This window comes from Nyctibius grandis, chromosome 4, assembly GCF_013368605.1.
Source record: "Nyctibius grandis isolate bNycGra1 chromosome 4, bNycGra1.pri, whole genome shotgun sequence".
Lineage (NCBI taxonomy): Eukaryota > Metazoa > Chordata > Aves > Nyctibiiformes > Nyctibiidae > Nyctibius > Nyctibius grandis.
This window is the reverse complement of record NC_090661.1, coordinates 66,183,099-66,199,092: the sequence shown is the minus strand read 5'-3', so window position 1 is coordinate 66,199,092 and position 15,994 is coordinate 66,183,099. Positions and strand designations below refer to the sequence as shown.

The window sequence follows — 15,994 nt, the reverse complement described above, 5'->3', positions numbered from 1 at the left end:
AAATAAACTGAAAACGCCATAGCATCTGGTGTTTTGCAGGTCAGGTCAGCATAGATAGTTAAAATACTAGTAAGATTACTCCAATCTTCAGTTGGAGCTGATCAGTTAATCTCAGAGCTCTACCACCTTTGCTATTGACTTGAGCCCAGCTCTAGATAAACATATATTCCTAGATACTGTCCTATGGTGATGGAAGTTTTAAAAATATTTAGAAGAGCTAAAAATGTAGATATAGATAATAATCTACATTCTGTCTTTCATTTTTTGGATAGGCTCACATTACAGTTATGGCCAAAATTTTGTTCTTTCATTCATCTCAATGCCACAGACAATCACATGGTCTCAGGAAGGGCACTTCCTCTGCATCAGGGTTAAGAAGATATCTAGTATTCTTCATTGTTTAGGAACAATCATAATATTTTTAATAACATGTTCAGGTTCTACCTATTTATACTGCTTAATACTACATTTGTTCCTCTACCTAGCATTTGCTTGGATTCAGTGCTATTACTTTCAGAAAAGAGTAAAAAGACCCTCAATTCAAGTATCATTGAAATGCACGCATCAGAGTCTTTTTGCCTGCAAATTTAGTGCGTTTCCTTAGGCGGTTATTATTCATTTCTAACTGGGGAGCAGAACCGCCTTCCATGGGGACAGCTGATGGTGCACAGTGAGCTGAAATACTCAGGAAGCACCTCCCAGTCTGCTGCAGTGCACAGCCCTCTATTTAAGACAGAATGAAATCTAACAAAACACTCTATCTTAGACACAATGTCAATTGTTCTTCAATTCCCCAAGCACTATAATCATGTTAGCCTTTTCCATCTAGCACAACTTTGCACAACGTTGAGGTCCAAAGAGCTCCCTCAGGACTGTATTACTGGAGAAACTGGGCAAGGCTTTTCTTGCAAACAGAGACCCCAAGGTTCCTTGGACTCTGCTATCGGCAAAGCTGAATTTGCTCAAGGATTGATTAGCACAGCAGTAACTCACTGAGATGCAGGGGAAATCCTCCAGCGCTGATTTTACAAACAATGAGGTCAATGATTCCGATAAATCAACTACATTCATGCTGTCTATAAATAAGTAATGTCCCAGACTGGGAAGAAGCTGGCTCGTGTTTTTGTGTTGTGCTTGTTCTGAAAGCTTTGGGAATTTCCATTCTCTTTCATCCATTTCTGGACCAGATTCATTCTGCTTGATCTTCCTAATCCACCTCCACTGCTTTTGTGTTCTTTGTCATGTAAGCTGGCCAACGCTGAAGTCTGACTTCTCTATGCATTTTGAAAGGATTGCAGCGTTTCATATCAGCTGCTTGAATAAAAACGATTGGTGGACTGGTACATTGCTTCTGTTTGCCGTCTCTGCATAGCAAACACCCAGCTGTGAAGAGCTGCAACCTTTTTTCCTCTCAAGATGCTAAAAAAAACACATAGTACAAGTCATGAATCTTCCTATAGGATGACACTGTCTAGATGAATCTATTCCTGTTGCAAAATGGGACAACAGAGCTGTCATTTGGTGTCAGCCTGCTTCCCCAACACGGCTGCAATGCAAGTCAGGGTTGGGCATTTTCCCACCAATTCCACTGGAATCCTCAAGCTTGTATGGACGAGACAGAGGGGAGGGAGTGCCCCTTGCCATGCATGAGAAATACGAGTCCAAGGTGAAGAGCAATCCCTAGAGGCAGTGGAGAGATGTCTGGAAAGGAAACATTGAAAAGTGTTTAGGTATCGCTTCTCTGATGCTTCCGGAAGTACCTGAAATATCCTGCTGAAAAAGCTTGTCTCTGCACAGTCAATCCCAGACTTCCGAAAGTCTTCAGCATTGACTTCCACACCATGAGAGGATTGCAGGATTGTGACCATTTGCCTTCCCTTTTGTGAGATGCCTTCAGTGGGCATTTGAGTTACAGTCTCCAGATTTTCCATACAACCGCAGAGTTAAAAAGAATGTAATAAAAAGGCTTACAAATACAAAAGCCAAGGATGACTTGTCTTTGGCCTTAAGAAAAGCATAAAGTACCCCAAGACTCATTAAATAACAAGAATAATCAACCAATGTGAGCTCTAGATCAGCCATTGAGGGATGACAGGTAGAAATAGGAAAGTCATGTTACCTCTGGCTAGATCGTTAATGAAACCATTGCTAGACCACACTGTCTAGTCATAGCGACTGCTTGAAAAAGAATTTGGAAAAGAGCGACAAGAATGATATAAGAACAAGAAAATATGCCTTGTAGGAAGACACTAGATAAGCTATTTAGAGAAGAATAAATGATGCTGTGAATCCTATCTGGCTTTAAAATCACTGAATGTCTGTGGCCTAAAGACAGAGCAGCGAATTCCTCACCACCTCATTAGACCAAGAGCTAGACTGAGTGAAATCAGCTGAATCCCAGCCCTGGAGGCCTCTCTGTGCTCCCACCGAGGGGAGCAGACTGGAAATGTTTTTCAGATATTGTAAATATCAGATGGGCAAAAGTATTTGCTCAGCAGAACATAGATCTCATCCATTGATGAGGTGACAGAAAATGGTGAGGTTTACTCAGAGCTGCTCTTTTGAAAAATGCTGGCTCTGAGAGGCCTGGACGAGCTAGTTGTAAATGATTACAGGAGCAATTAAAGAAAGGCATTTAGTACAATTTACATCTAAAGAGTGGTATTTAGGCCAATTATAGGGCAAAATAGCATGCTTTTGATTTTCCTTTCAGAAAGAATGTAGTTGAGCTGCAGGACAAGTCTGAGGTAGAATATCAATTTGACTGTAATCAAATCTTGTTTGTCATGAAGGAGGAAATGGGGGAATATGCCATGAGCAGCATGTGACCTGAGTTCCTGGAGATGACCCTCACATGTGGAGGTGAAGAATGGCCCAGGCTTGTGTCACAGAGCACCGGCAGAACCTGCGTGAGCCAAGGGTCCTGTAACAACAGGTCTTATCTGCCCTGGGTGTGTTGGTCACACAATGTTGTAGCATTGCATTCAGTCAAAGCAAAAGGAATATTTCCAAGGAGGAACACTGCAAGATTAGCCCTCTAGCTAAAGTGGCAAAAAGTCATTAGAGCTCAGCTGAGTTAGTTGTCATTCCTGCCCGAATGATGGGGATATATGATTAAGGTCTTTCTTACTCTTTTTTTGATCAGCTTCCTTTGGCCAGATTGTAGCATCCCTAGGGCTTTCTTTTGCAGATTTCCTCAGTATTCCCAGCTTCAGCTGCAGCAGTGTAACATCTCCTGAAGACTGGTCCAGAGCAGCTAAAATGAAGCTCCCCACACACTGACCCAACAAAAATCAAAGCAGCATGTGAGAGATTAATCTCCGGCAGCCTTATCCCTATTTTCTTCACCTGGATCAGCCAAAGAAAGATATTTCTGAAAACAAATATGACCCAAAATAGGATTCATAAATACACCTGAAGCACTTAGAAGGTGCTACAAAAATGCACTGCTGACATTTACTTTGTTTTCCTGTTGAATATGCAAAGCTGCTATTTCTTAAATCCTGGGGTACATAGTTTCAGTTCAGTTACTTAGATGCCTGACTGTTATGGGAACCAAAGGGAATTAGAGACCTAAATATCTCTGAGACATGTTTGAGTTTCAGTCCCTAGTTGGAACGTAACAGGGATCCTTCCATTTCAGCCATAGAGACCCTTATTTAGGAGTTACGCAGTATGAAAAGAAGACAATTTATAAACAAGCGTTTTAAAATCACTCTTCTTCAAACAAATTCCTACAAAAACACTCCTGTCCTGTCTAGGGTAAGCCCCAGAGAGCAGAAGATATCTGTGAAGAGTGAGGGGGCTCCCAGTTCATTACAAAAGCTTTATAAAACTACATTCAGGAAGGAGAATGTTACCCAGCAAGCAAACATATCATCAGTATCCCCAGGGATATCAGCTGCTGGAGAGCACACCACATTCAGTATATTGATAACTTCACTTTACAGAAATCACTCTGAATGGTGCCAGAGAAGGAAACTTCAGACACCCTGGCATTTGCTGCCGTCCACAGACAATGCATTTGCTCTTGAAGATACAGTCTGGACTTGAGTAATGCCTTGCAAAGATGGTTATCAGAGAGGGAGTAAAACCTCCTGGGGAAATCATTGACTGGTGCCCCTTTCTGAAGAGTTCAACCTAAACCTTAAACCTATGCTGAGGAAAGGACTAAAAAAAAAACACAAAAAAAACCCCTCGTAATTGCAGGTGGACTCTACTCTTTATCTGAATGACTTGACAATAATTCTGGTAAAGAACACAGAGGAAACTGGGGATGAATTGTTCTGGCATGCTGAAAATGTTCTGATTTTATAGGTTGGTGTTGCGGCAGATTTAGGGCACATTCACAAGGAAGAAGATGTACCAGCTTCTTCATTTACCGTGAGAACTCAGGAGAAAGAGATTCAGTTCTCACCTCCCTGGGAGCTGCTCTAGTCCTCCGAGGTGACACTGTGGTTCCAGTCCCTGCCACTGTGTATGGAGTGGTTCACCCATTATTTTGCCAATAAAGTCTATGTTCCTTCGTGAATTTGAATCCTTCCCCTTTCCAAATGTGCTGTGCATGATTAGGGTGCCTCAAGTCAAAGCAAAATATTTCACTCTACAACTGAAAATTTTCTTCAACTAGAACCTGGAAAAATACATACATTTGTGTGTTTTATATATAAAATATGTGTGTGTATGTGTGTGTGCAGATGTATTTTAAAGACAAATGTATTGCTCAGTTTATTTCTCATTGTTAGCCTCCCTCCTTAGTATCTGATCTGTATTTAACATATTGATCAGATTCAGTTACAGTTTCATGTAGAGCTTCACCTGACAAATACATACAGGAGCAAAGAAGTTTGGTTTGAAGTTGCATTGTGAAACGGGGCACAAGCTCAAGGCAAGAGTTTAAAGCAGTACTGCTCCCTCTGGAGTGACGCCTGTATGAACACGGACCTTTCGAAGTGAAAGGAAATCTCTAAGGCACACATGTAAAGAGCTTTCTCTCTAGAAACGAAAAATTTGGTCAAGTGTCTACCCATCACTTAAAGCAGTAAGAACCCAAAACATCAATCTAAACTCCACTGCAGCTGACTAAAATTTGCTCTTTTGTCCATCTTCTGATTTTACCCTCTTTCCCAGCTGGAAAAGAAACAAACTTTTCTACTGCCAGAAGATCAACAAGAATTGTAGTTGTTCTTACACAGGTGGCCATTAATCTGTGTGAAGTAACGTGCATCTGATACATATAATCATGGTGAAGAGACAAATGCACAAACTTAATAGTCAGAGCTTGCTGACAAGGGCAAAAGATGGCCCTTGTGAAAGTTTGAGGCTTGATGCAGACTAATTTGCCCCCAAAAATAAGAAAGCCTTTCCATTCAGGCAGGTGCTACCATCTATGCTTGCTGTCAGGCTCCTGGCATCTCTCTCCAAAGCAGCTAAAACTTAATTTGTTGGCAGGATGGCACTAGAATAAATGTGGGGGTGCAGCAATCTGCAACAAATAAATAGATGGCTTCTCCCGTGTGGTATCACATTAGACATTGCCTAAGCTATTGTGTATATTCTGGCTAGTGGTTTCACAGTCATTTGGTTCTGCAAGCTCTTCTTCACAGGCATGGAAAAATTCCCCATGATGTGCACATCCACCCCCCTGTACCACAGCTAAGCACGTCTGAGCTATTGCATCCTAGTTTGGTGTCGTACCAGAGACTTATGTGTTGCTTTGTGCTATTAATTAAACATAAGAGATTCTGGGAGGGCAGCAGACAATTTTTGTCCCCTTTCTGGCAGTGCAGACCATGAACATTGCTGTTGTGTGGGTGAAGGGCTCTTCCATGGATACAGCTCAGTCCCACACAGTCACCAGGGCTTTGCTGTGAGCAAATGAAACACAATGGGGGAAGAGTTTGGCAAAGACCAACCATTGACAGGTGGATCTGGGGCAACATGGGCAACAATAACATCAAAAAAATTGTCATATTGTCCCCAGGAACACAAACTAACAATTTACTCAAAAACAGAGTGCTTGGCTCAGAACAGTTCATGGTCCACACACTAAATCCAGCTCACACAATAACTCCATCTAGAACCTTGCCTTTCTGCTCTGGCCTTCAAGCAGGACAGCACATTTCAGAGCTCTGTGTTGAAGCCCATCAGCAAAACCCTCAGGCACACAGACCTGCGACAAAGCCCTGGAGGTGACCCAAAATAGTTACTCAAACTCTGGCAAGCCATACCCAGCTAATTTATGATCTAACGTTTTAAAAGCAGTGTTTTACACATATCCTGCACTTGGTTAAAACCACCCAGTGAAAGGAGGAAAATGTCTGCCCTGTTGCACCATCTGATGCAACCCAGACTGGAGCCAAATGAGAACCAGGACCACACAAGTATACAGCCACATTTTTTTGCAGTCCCTACTGCACTTGGTGTTAAAGGCCATGCTGTTTCAGTGCTTAATCAATATATCAGTATAGCCAGTAAATAGCAAGGAGAGTTCGTATTTATCTTGTTACTCCAAGACTGCTCATAAAGCCGAGTTCACAAGCCCGTAAAGGACCCTGCATTACCCCAATGACTGGGAAGGATTTCCACGTTGGCTTCCCATAGGCTTGGCCACTGAGAGAACAGGAAAAGATAGTAACAGGATAAGTAAAAATAAACTGAGATAAAGCCAAAAGTAAGGCCTACAAATCCAGCAGAGCAATCTCAGCTCATAAATACGACCTACCAAGTGGACACGCTGAACAGCCCTTTGCATGACAGAGAAGGATTGATAAACTCTTAGTATAAAAATACCATGATGTTTTCACAGGCAAAAGCCATTTATTTCGACATCTATTTTGCCTGCATGAAAGTGTGGTGGAAATTTCAGCACCAATACATCAATCTAAACATCGCTGTTTCAAGAGCCAGTGATTATTTGAATTGAACTGGTACCATACAGAAATTCACAGCAGGGATGTGCTATAAGGAGAGGCAGGATGCTATAAGGAGAATTGAAATGTGATGTGCAAGCTGGGTATACTCAGGGTGTATGTTTCCAAAAGCCTTTGCATTTCTTAGCCCTTGTGCATGTGAAGAGCAATGATTAGACACCAGCAACCTCTTTATTCAGCTTTTCCTAGAGGTCACCAAGAGACAAGCTGAACCATACACAGTACCAATAACTGTTCGGTGTGTGGCCTCACAGACTTGTTGCAAAATACCCACTAGTGACTTCATGGACCACAGATAACAGCTTAGGAGCTGTTGTATCATAACCTTCTGGCAAAGCGTAGCACACCAGAGACAGACTGGACCTCGGTCCAAACAGCTTATCTCCAAACCATATTAACTACTGGAACAAGGCAGCGATTTGTATCTGCACCAGAGCTTTTTGCCAGTGTAACTCTGTTGGTCAGATGCCACCAAGAGATGGGCCAGCAAAGCTTCACAGCATCCCGAGCCTGGACAGAGTAAATTTCGGTGCAACTTGTGAGTTTTTAAAACACTGAAGACCTGAGCTGAGCTTTGTAAGCAGGACCCAGCTCAGTTTGCCTGCCCTCATGGTTAGCCAGCATGAGAGATAGAGCTGGGTAACTGTCAGTAGTGACGTATGGCAAATGTCTCTTCATATTCATCAGACACATTAGATCTCCTCCACCTCCATGTACCCCATGACCACAGAGCTGTCATATGAGCATCCTGCTTTGGAGGTGCTCTGCAGACTCCGTACAAATTCAGCCAAAGACTGACAGTGCAACTGATGCTCACGTGAGCATAGACACCATGTGCAATCCTAAACACCACTTGCAATCCTGAACAGCACCTCAACCAGCGGAGCACTGCACGGCTAATGCACTGCAGCTGGAACATTGCCTTCAGCTGAAGGGTATATCTTCCCACAACTGGTCCTTGAGTAGAGTAAAAGCAGTAGAACAGGTCTGGCTCCTGCACTTCTCGGCACAAGGGCAGATTGAAGGCTGGCCAAGGTTGCAACTGGAAAAAACCACATACCTCCTGGCTGCCTCCAGTAAGCTGTGCAGGAACACCTGTGACCCCCACTGCTTCTGAGAAGGGAGCTAAGAAAAGCAAGCATATTGTCAGTAGACTTATGAAGTTCATGCCTCTACTAGGACATTTTGAGACTCCCTACACCACAAAAAGTTGAAAACCAGGGCTCTGGGGAGGTTTAGCTGAAATTATTTTATTCACATCAGGTTGAAGGAAGAGGATGGGGCATCTGGGCTATCTCCTGTCTGCATTGGTACCCATTTCCCCACCCTGGTACCTCTTCCATGGGCTCTTCCACCCATGGACACCCATGCTTAACAGCTAGCCCCATTTTTGCGCTCCCCTGGGAGCTACACTGTGTACGAGCTACCTCTTGAACTGAAGAGCGGGATGAGGACTCTCGGCCCCTTTCCCATCTTTTCTTCCTTCTGCACATCACAAGGCAGCCCCAGCAGCGGGTGAGGGCAGCCCGTCCTGCTCTCATCAGCAAGTCCTCGCTGAGCCTCTGTACTTTTAGGATGTCAGTTTTGTTCTGTTTATATGCTAGCAAAATTACCGTGTCGCTTTGCAAGCAAGTAAAGCTGCTGAATAATCAGTCTGTCCAGCCACACTGACAGAGACTTCAAGTCTAAGATATTTCAAACAGGACATTGTTCCCCAGTGCAGGAGCTATTAAATTCTATAAACTGTATAAGCTTCTATAAGCTTTTCTCCTACAAAACTCTTATCACTTTAAAAAAATCAGCAAGAACCTGTGTGATGTTGCCAATTCTCCTCTTTGCCAAAAGTAACGATCTTTCCCAGTTGTCATTAATCGCAAGATGTGATCAGCCGATGGGCACCAGCCTTAGCCCCCCTACATCCCAGCCGTAGCTCTATGTTCATTCCAGCTGTTTGCCCTCATGCTTAAAAAAAGTAATAGTCCATGGGCTGCAAGAATACCATTATTTTGAGCAACATTCCTGATGAATGTTTAAAGTCTTCCTGTTGACTAATGGGTGGAATGGGATTCCCCTCCTTTCTTTCCAGTTGAGTAGTAATGATTTAAGCAGATTAACTGGTTAGCACAGATCATATCCTTTATACAAAATAACACTGATTATAGATTGGCTAATAAAGGGATTCATTCAAAGGCAATGAGAAAACATTTTCATCAATGTCAATGGGCTCAAAATGAAATTCAAAGTGAATTCTACTAAAGGAGTAAACATGCTGAGTGTGATCAGTAAACTAAGCCATGCTCTCTTTCATGTGCAACAGAATCTGATCAACATCCCTGCAAATATTAGTGCTCCTCTTCCTCCCTGTCCTTTGAAGCATTCACCACAGAGCCCCATATGTTAAGCACTGCCACCTGACCTGTGATTACATGGCACAGGACAGGACAGGCTGTCCAAGGGGCAGTGCACCTCCACTGTGACCCACCACACATCAACCACAGCTGAATGCTTCATCATTTCACAGCCTGGAAGAAATAAAATAATAAAAAAAACCCTCTCAATGATCCGTGACAAACCTACCCCAATGCTCATGGTGGGAAGTGTGGAATTCTGTACTTTCAAGTCCTAGCACCTCATGGGAGTCAGCTGGTGGCTGCAGAGACAGAGGCAAATGTCCTCCCGTCTCTGGGTCCCTGACAGCAGCGGGGTGTGCAGCTCATCCTCTTGGCTGTCTGTAAAGAAATAAGAGCTTGGCATAAAGGATTTGCTTTCGTTGTGACTTCAGGTTGCCTTCAATATGGGTTGAATAGATGTGCTTGGTTTAGGATACACATTGTAAGACACGTGCTAATGTGTCCAGAACAAGGGTCTATTGTCACTTTAGGATTAAAACACAGAAAAATAAGGCCACTGGCTTGTGCATAAACAACATCTCTTGTTTCTCTCTTGCAGTAACTGTGACTGTGGGAGGACAACAACACTTGCTGGGACTTTATGACACTGCAGGACAGGTAAATTACTGCAAAACATTTACAATTTTCCTTTCCCATGCTTTGTTTCTTACTACCATGTACTGGGTTTTGTTGTTCGTGCTGTTTGTGGGGGATTTTTTTACAAATATTAACAATCGATCATGAGTTGTAATGGTTGAACTGCTGATCTTCTCTCTTCTCCATAGAGCTTTCATTCTGCTTCAGCAATAAAACACACACAAATACACTCATCCCTAAGACTGAATTTTGTCTAAGCAAAATACTAAAGCCCGATTAGGTTGTTCAGCCTCCCATATATCCACCTCTTACTGCAAACATGATGTTTTGTATAAAGTCAGTGTTTTCTTACATTTACCACGTGGTGGCATGGAAGATACAGAGAACAATTCCTGTTTCCAAGATCAGAAAAGTAATATAATACAGCACCAGCCTGTCAGTCACCAGCTATTGACTTTTTTAAAGGTAACCCAGCTAGACTGGCATCCATCCCAACATCCTTCTCCCAGGACAAGGGTGTCCATTACAGGAGAGTTTGTACCCCATGCCTACTTGCATACATAATGCTTTTACCGTTTCCACCATCCATGGTTCAATACAGTGTGCTTGCACTAAAAGTTTGCAGAAAAGCTCTGGTCTGTGGGCTGATTTCACCCCATGGAGAGGAGAAGAGAGTAGTTCTCACTGCCTTGCTCTGCTAGTAGAAGGGCAGAAGAGAGCACAGGGAGTAACACGTTTTCATGGTGAAATTTCCCCCTCCTACCTCCAAATGCCAGCGACTGGCAGAATAAAGGACAGACCACAATCTGCACAGAAACCCTACAGAAAATCACCTGCTAAGAGGGAAGGGAGCAGGTCCCAGGTCCTTCCCAGCCTGGGAAGGATGGAAACCACATCCAGCAGCTCCTCCATTCAGAGCTGGCACTGGAAGCAGCAGGAGAGGAAAGTTGATTTGGGACCCTGCTTCATCCTCTGGGACCCAACAGCCCTGGGTGCAGGGCATTGCTTTCAGGAACACTTCTTGGCTGTGCTTTTTTTTTGGCCATGACTAACTGCTATGAAATGCATAAACAATGCAGAAGGAGACCCTCCTGTCTGCAGAAGGCCACTGATTACAGAATATACTTTGCAGCAGTATGCAGAGAGGTCAAAAACCACACCAGGACAAACTGTCACTTCCAGAAAAACCTGCACTCAGCAGGACTGGGGCTTTTATGCTTTGGGTTACACTTTTTTCATTTCATTCTTATCACATGTCTGTAAGCAGCAACGGTCACTTCATAGCTAGCTTGGTGTCACTTACAGTCCACCCATCCTTTCTATTCACATGGTGCAAACAGATCATCCAAAAGGCAGTCCCAAAATATGACCCAAGTCCTCATCCCGTGTTCAATGCTTGTTCAATTTTCTATTCTGTGCTCTCAAACACAGAGCTCAGAGCGTGTCTGTCACGATCCAGCAGCACTGCAAGCCTTTGCAAATGAGACTGGAGTTATATTCAGTTCTCAGTCAGACTATACCCAGTACCTTGATATTTCTACTTGTTTTGTGGAGCTGACAGTTCCCCCCACCAGCTATTTCCTCAGCAACACATCCTCTTTATCTGTCCTCCCGAGCCCAAAGAAACACAAGTCTGCCTCTCTGACAAACTGCACCCCTCCATCCGTTCCTCCACAATCATTTTGCCATCTCCTGCTTCAAACTAGCCCAAGTATCACCTGCCTCCAAACACCATTTCTAATTCACCAGGCTCATTTCCCTTCCAGAGCTTGGTCCAGAGGATGTGGCCATCTAGTCAAAACTCAGAGCTTGAATCACTTCTTGATGACTAGATTGTATCTCCATGGAGGCTGAGAGGATGATGCTTCCCACATGCTCAAGCTATAATGACAGGTCATTGGGGTTGTTTCCTCCCTCCTTCTCCTTGTGTTGTGTGGCTTTCCAAAGGCATCGGTGTGAAGTCATAGTCAAAAATAGCACTCGACATTACAGTGCTATAAAACATATGCTAATGAAATAACTATTGGAAAATGTACTCCTGCAGCAGGACCCTCTGTCAGCCCAAAGGGAGAGCTGGCAGAGACCCCAGACCTGGGATATCTGGTTTTATGCATCTCTGGCAGTCCTAGGAGGGAAAAAAACAGTGGTCTTTTTTCCCCAGGCTGGACTCAGGTGCGGAGTGCTTTAACAGGCTGTCATGGCAGGGAGCGTATGTGAGATCAGCATGGCAGCAACATTAAAAAAGCACGTTTTGCTGTACTTTCTGGGCCTGAACATTGCAAGGCTGATGGCAGAGATAGAGCAGGGAGGGAGCAACACCAGTTGATGTATCTCAGCCCCAGCAAGTCACAGGCAGGTAACTCTGCAAGGCCAGGTCTGGTGCTGGCATTTCCATGCCAAACCAGTGGCCAGGCAGTGTGACTGGGAAGCCTTGCACCCCCTAAATAACCATCAGCAAAATGCAAGTATGAGCCAGGGAAACAAATTAGTGATCAACTACAGCCCAACACCATGAGGACTCATGTCCCTTCCCACACACCACTGCCACTAGCTGCAGCACCTCTGGATATGCCCCATGCCCATGCAAATGTCCAGTCCCTTTTTTACACTATTTATTTTCTTGACTTCAACCATCTCTGAAGGAGAATTGATCCTGATGCACCAAGTCTCATAACAGTCCAATGCAAGGTTTTTATGGCCTTATCCTGGAAAGCAGGTACAAACAGAGATAGGGTCCTTGTCTGATGTGGTTTGGAGGCTCCTGCCAGCCTGCAGACACAGGCATGTGCAGGAGCCCAGATGAACTCTTATCCACGACATTCGTGCTTGTGCTTTAACACTCTGTGCAAGCTCCAGTGTGCCCTGACGGGAGACAAGACCTCTGCTACATGACACGCGGTTGTCCGTCCTTACAGCTTATGTAATGCTCTCTGCTACTAACACAAATCGGGAACGCTCCCCCTCAAAAAGGATTGTCTAGGGGCTCCGAAGGAACGAGGAATACGCAAAATGAAATGCACACTCCTGTAGCTGTCAGTGCCAGGCAGAGCGCTCGTGGCTTTTAGTTTGTAATTTTAATGGTACAGTAAGTTCCAGTCCCTCTAAATAAGTACGTCTGGAATATTGAAACTGGTTATCGTGAGTCAATTTCTTCCCAAAAAGCCTAAATCACAATTCCTCAAGGGCTTGCTGCCACCACCTGGCTGTTTTAGGACGCTGATTTGCAGCAATTAAACCAAAAACACAGAAAATGCCTTTGCCAAGCACCTATCAGCCCATGTTGACTGTGGCATAATCTTGGAGAAGTCATCAGGTTTGATGTTCTGGGTTAAAATAATGTCCCATTATCAGTCAGGCATCAGGCCAGGCCTCCCTCACCCACAGCATCCACATAAAACTTGGCTGTTTCTACGACGAAATTGCTTCTTTGCTCCCATCATGTTGGCAACCACTTTGCCTCTATTAACTCATCTGTGGGAGCTGGGTGTCATCTCCAGAGCCTTGTATAAATCTCTTCCCACCGACTTTGCTTCTTCATGGCCTGTATCACTGATGTTCCCACAAACATCTGAGTTTTTTTTCCTTGCCATTCCCTGAACGTGGAGAATCCACTCTTTCTTGGACTGATACATCCAAACACCTCCTATTGTCATGTAAGTTCAGATCAATACTCGCTATGACACTGGAAAGACATAAGTCAGTTGACAAATATTCTGTCTTTACCTGAAATACTGTGGCTGTGGGGCTGGAGGTGGTAACTGGGAATTTACTCTTCCTGTTGAAGTGGGTTTGGGATAATGAACGTTCAGTTGGTCAAAACAAAACATTTTGTTTGTGGTTTAGGATATTTCTTTAAACTTCTTTTAATGAGACAGAGCTAAATTTGGCCTCATACTTCCTTTCAGAATAAATAATTAAAGTTTATTGTTTAGAAAATGCTGGAGGAGACTATTTTTACATAATCTATTAGTATTTTTTGGAAACTAGTGTCAATCCAGAAGTAGTCTGGGTCATCTTATCACTGCATATTCAGTGAACAAAAAAGTTCAGAAAGAAGATTTACCAGTCCCAACTCAGAATTAAGCCCTCTCATTTATTGACCCAACCAAAGCAAGAGAGAGGCAAGGCTGAATGAAGACACCATCTAATCTGGACACACAGTGATATAGTCCTGCATCAGTTTCTCCTGCAGGACAGACAGCAGCTTGCACCACTCCTGCCCCTGATGTGGGTTTTCCCTATCTATCTCAAATAAATATTCCCAAGTCTGAGCAACAGCATCTGGATATCATTTTTTTTTTCCTTTCCTTTTCATTGAGTTATTAACTATTTCAGTATCTTCAAGGCAGAACAGCACCAGTTGAAGTTTCAGACAATTATAACCAAAAGCGACTGTACTGCAGAGGTTTGAGGGTTGCCCAGAATGCAGAAACTACGAACTAAAGACCTAGGTCTCAGTTAGGCTTGACAGCAACATGTATTATCATTTTCCACACTCCAACTCTGTGTTCCTTTCCCCTTTTTTAATTCTGGACCCCCCCAAAAAAAGTCTTCAGAACAGGTGTATTCCCTCTAAAAGCATGTTCCGTTGCACTGAAATTTTCTAACAGGTTTCATTGAAAAGTACCCACCAGACACAGCTACATACACTCTCACTATCAGAAAGAGCCAGTCTATCCCTTTCACATGGCTTGCAAAACCTCTGCTCGCTCTCAACATGTCAAGCCTGAATACAGCCCCAAATTCTTTCTTGAAACTCAGCTATCAAAGCCAGCTCACGACATGACACAGCTGCACTTTGAGCTGCTTGAATATTCACCCTATTCACAACTAGCACAGAGAAGATATCTCTTCAGTCCAGAGTTTGTGGAAACATTAAATCACAACCCCTTGATTTGCCAAGTTGCTGTAGGTTGGTTATGAGCTGCTTTGTGCTTTCATGATGAGTGTCTTCTTCTGACTGACACATTGTTGCATACTGTATGTGACTGCAATGGCACCAAATAGCCCGGAGACCCATATTTGTTGTATATAGTCGTGTCTATAATGCCTACTGGGAAAGAGAAAGCCCATAATATTAACAGAAAAGCCCCTAGAGATGTGTGTCATCAGCAAATCCTATCTAGAGGTGACAGTCAAATAAAACTTCCCAGGATGGTGTCATGTTGCCGGAGGGATGAGGCCGGTACACGCAGCCTCAAGATCAATTTTTATTACACCACCAGTGACGGCCGCTGTTTAGCGTTACCCACAACACCAGCATCACCATGGATAATACACACACAAACAAAATGTGTTGGCTCTTTTGGGTAAAGACAGTGACAAAACAGCATCCCTGGCCCACGAGGCGTGATTTCCTCAGCAGCTCCCTGGAGGTTACAAGTGTGCATGAGCATGGAGGGACAGTGTTGAGCAGGTCATCAATAGCCAACGTGATGCCCCCATCTGCAGTCATCCCCCACCCCATAATATGTTTGCTGTTTTCCCCCTGGCAGGAGGACTACAACCAGCTGAGACCCCTGTCCTACCCCAACACGGATGTGTTCTTGATCTGCTTCTCGGTGGTGAACCCCGCCTCGTACCACAACGTCCAGGAGGAATGGGTACCCGAGCTGAAAGTCTGCATGCCCAACGTGCCTTATGTCCTCATAGGAACACAGGTAACACTTCCCCAGGGCACCACCAGCCATCGCGGGGGTCTTCAGAGCGAGGGGGCTCCTACTGCACCCCAGGGGTGGCTGGAGGCTGAGCTCTCTGGAAAGGTTTCCTATTTAACTTCTTATGTGAAATTCAGCCAGACTTTCCCATTAGAGGAAAGCTCGGGGACTGGGAATGGAAACCAACATGCAGATGTCCCATCATGCTAGTCACAACTAGCAAAACTCATCCCATCTTTTTATTCAAATGTGTATTAATGTGGTATCAAGGCATAAATACCTACAGGGTGAAAAGATGATTGCTGACAGGCCTTAAGTGAGGGGAAAAAAAAACATCAAAGTCTGTGGTTAGAAGCAGAAGCTAAACTTCAAATGAAATTTTAAGAATGAGAATAGTTAACCAAATGACTTAGAGACA

General features: G+C 43.9%; 1 protein-coding gene across 2 annotated transcripts in view; it reads left to right on the top strand.

Moving 5' to 3' along the window:
- The window catches only part of RHOJ (ras homolog family member J), a 63,674-nt gene that overhangs the window by 36,782 nt on the left and 10,898 nt on the right, over positions 1-15,994 (top strand). For both annotated transcript variants that reach the window (XR_011047921.1, XM_068397664.1), the window contains exons 2-3: positions 9,882-9,940; positions 15,415-15,579. Coding sequence is in view for 1 of the 2 variants with exons in the window: in XM_068397664.1 (XP_068253765.1) it covers positions 9,882-9,940; positions 15,415-15,579 (224 nt within the window). In the remaining variant the exon portion in view is untranslated. The remainder of the gene's footprint in view (positions 1-9,881; positions 9,941-15,414; positions 15,580-15,994) is intronic.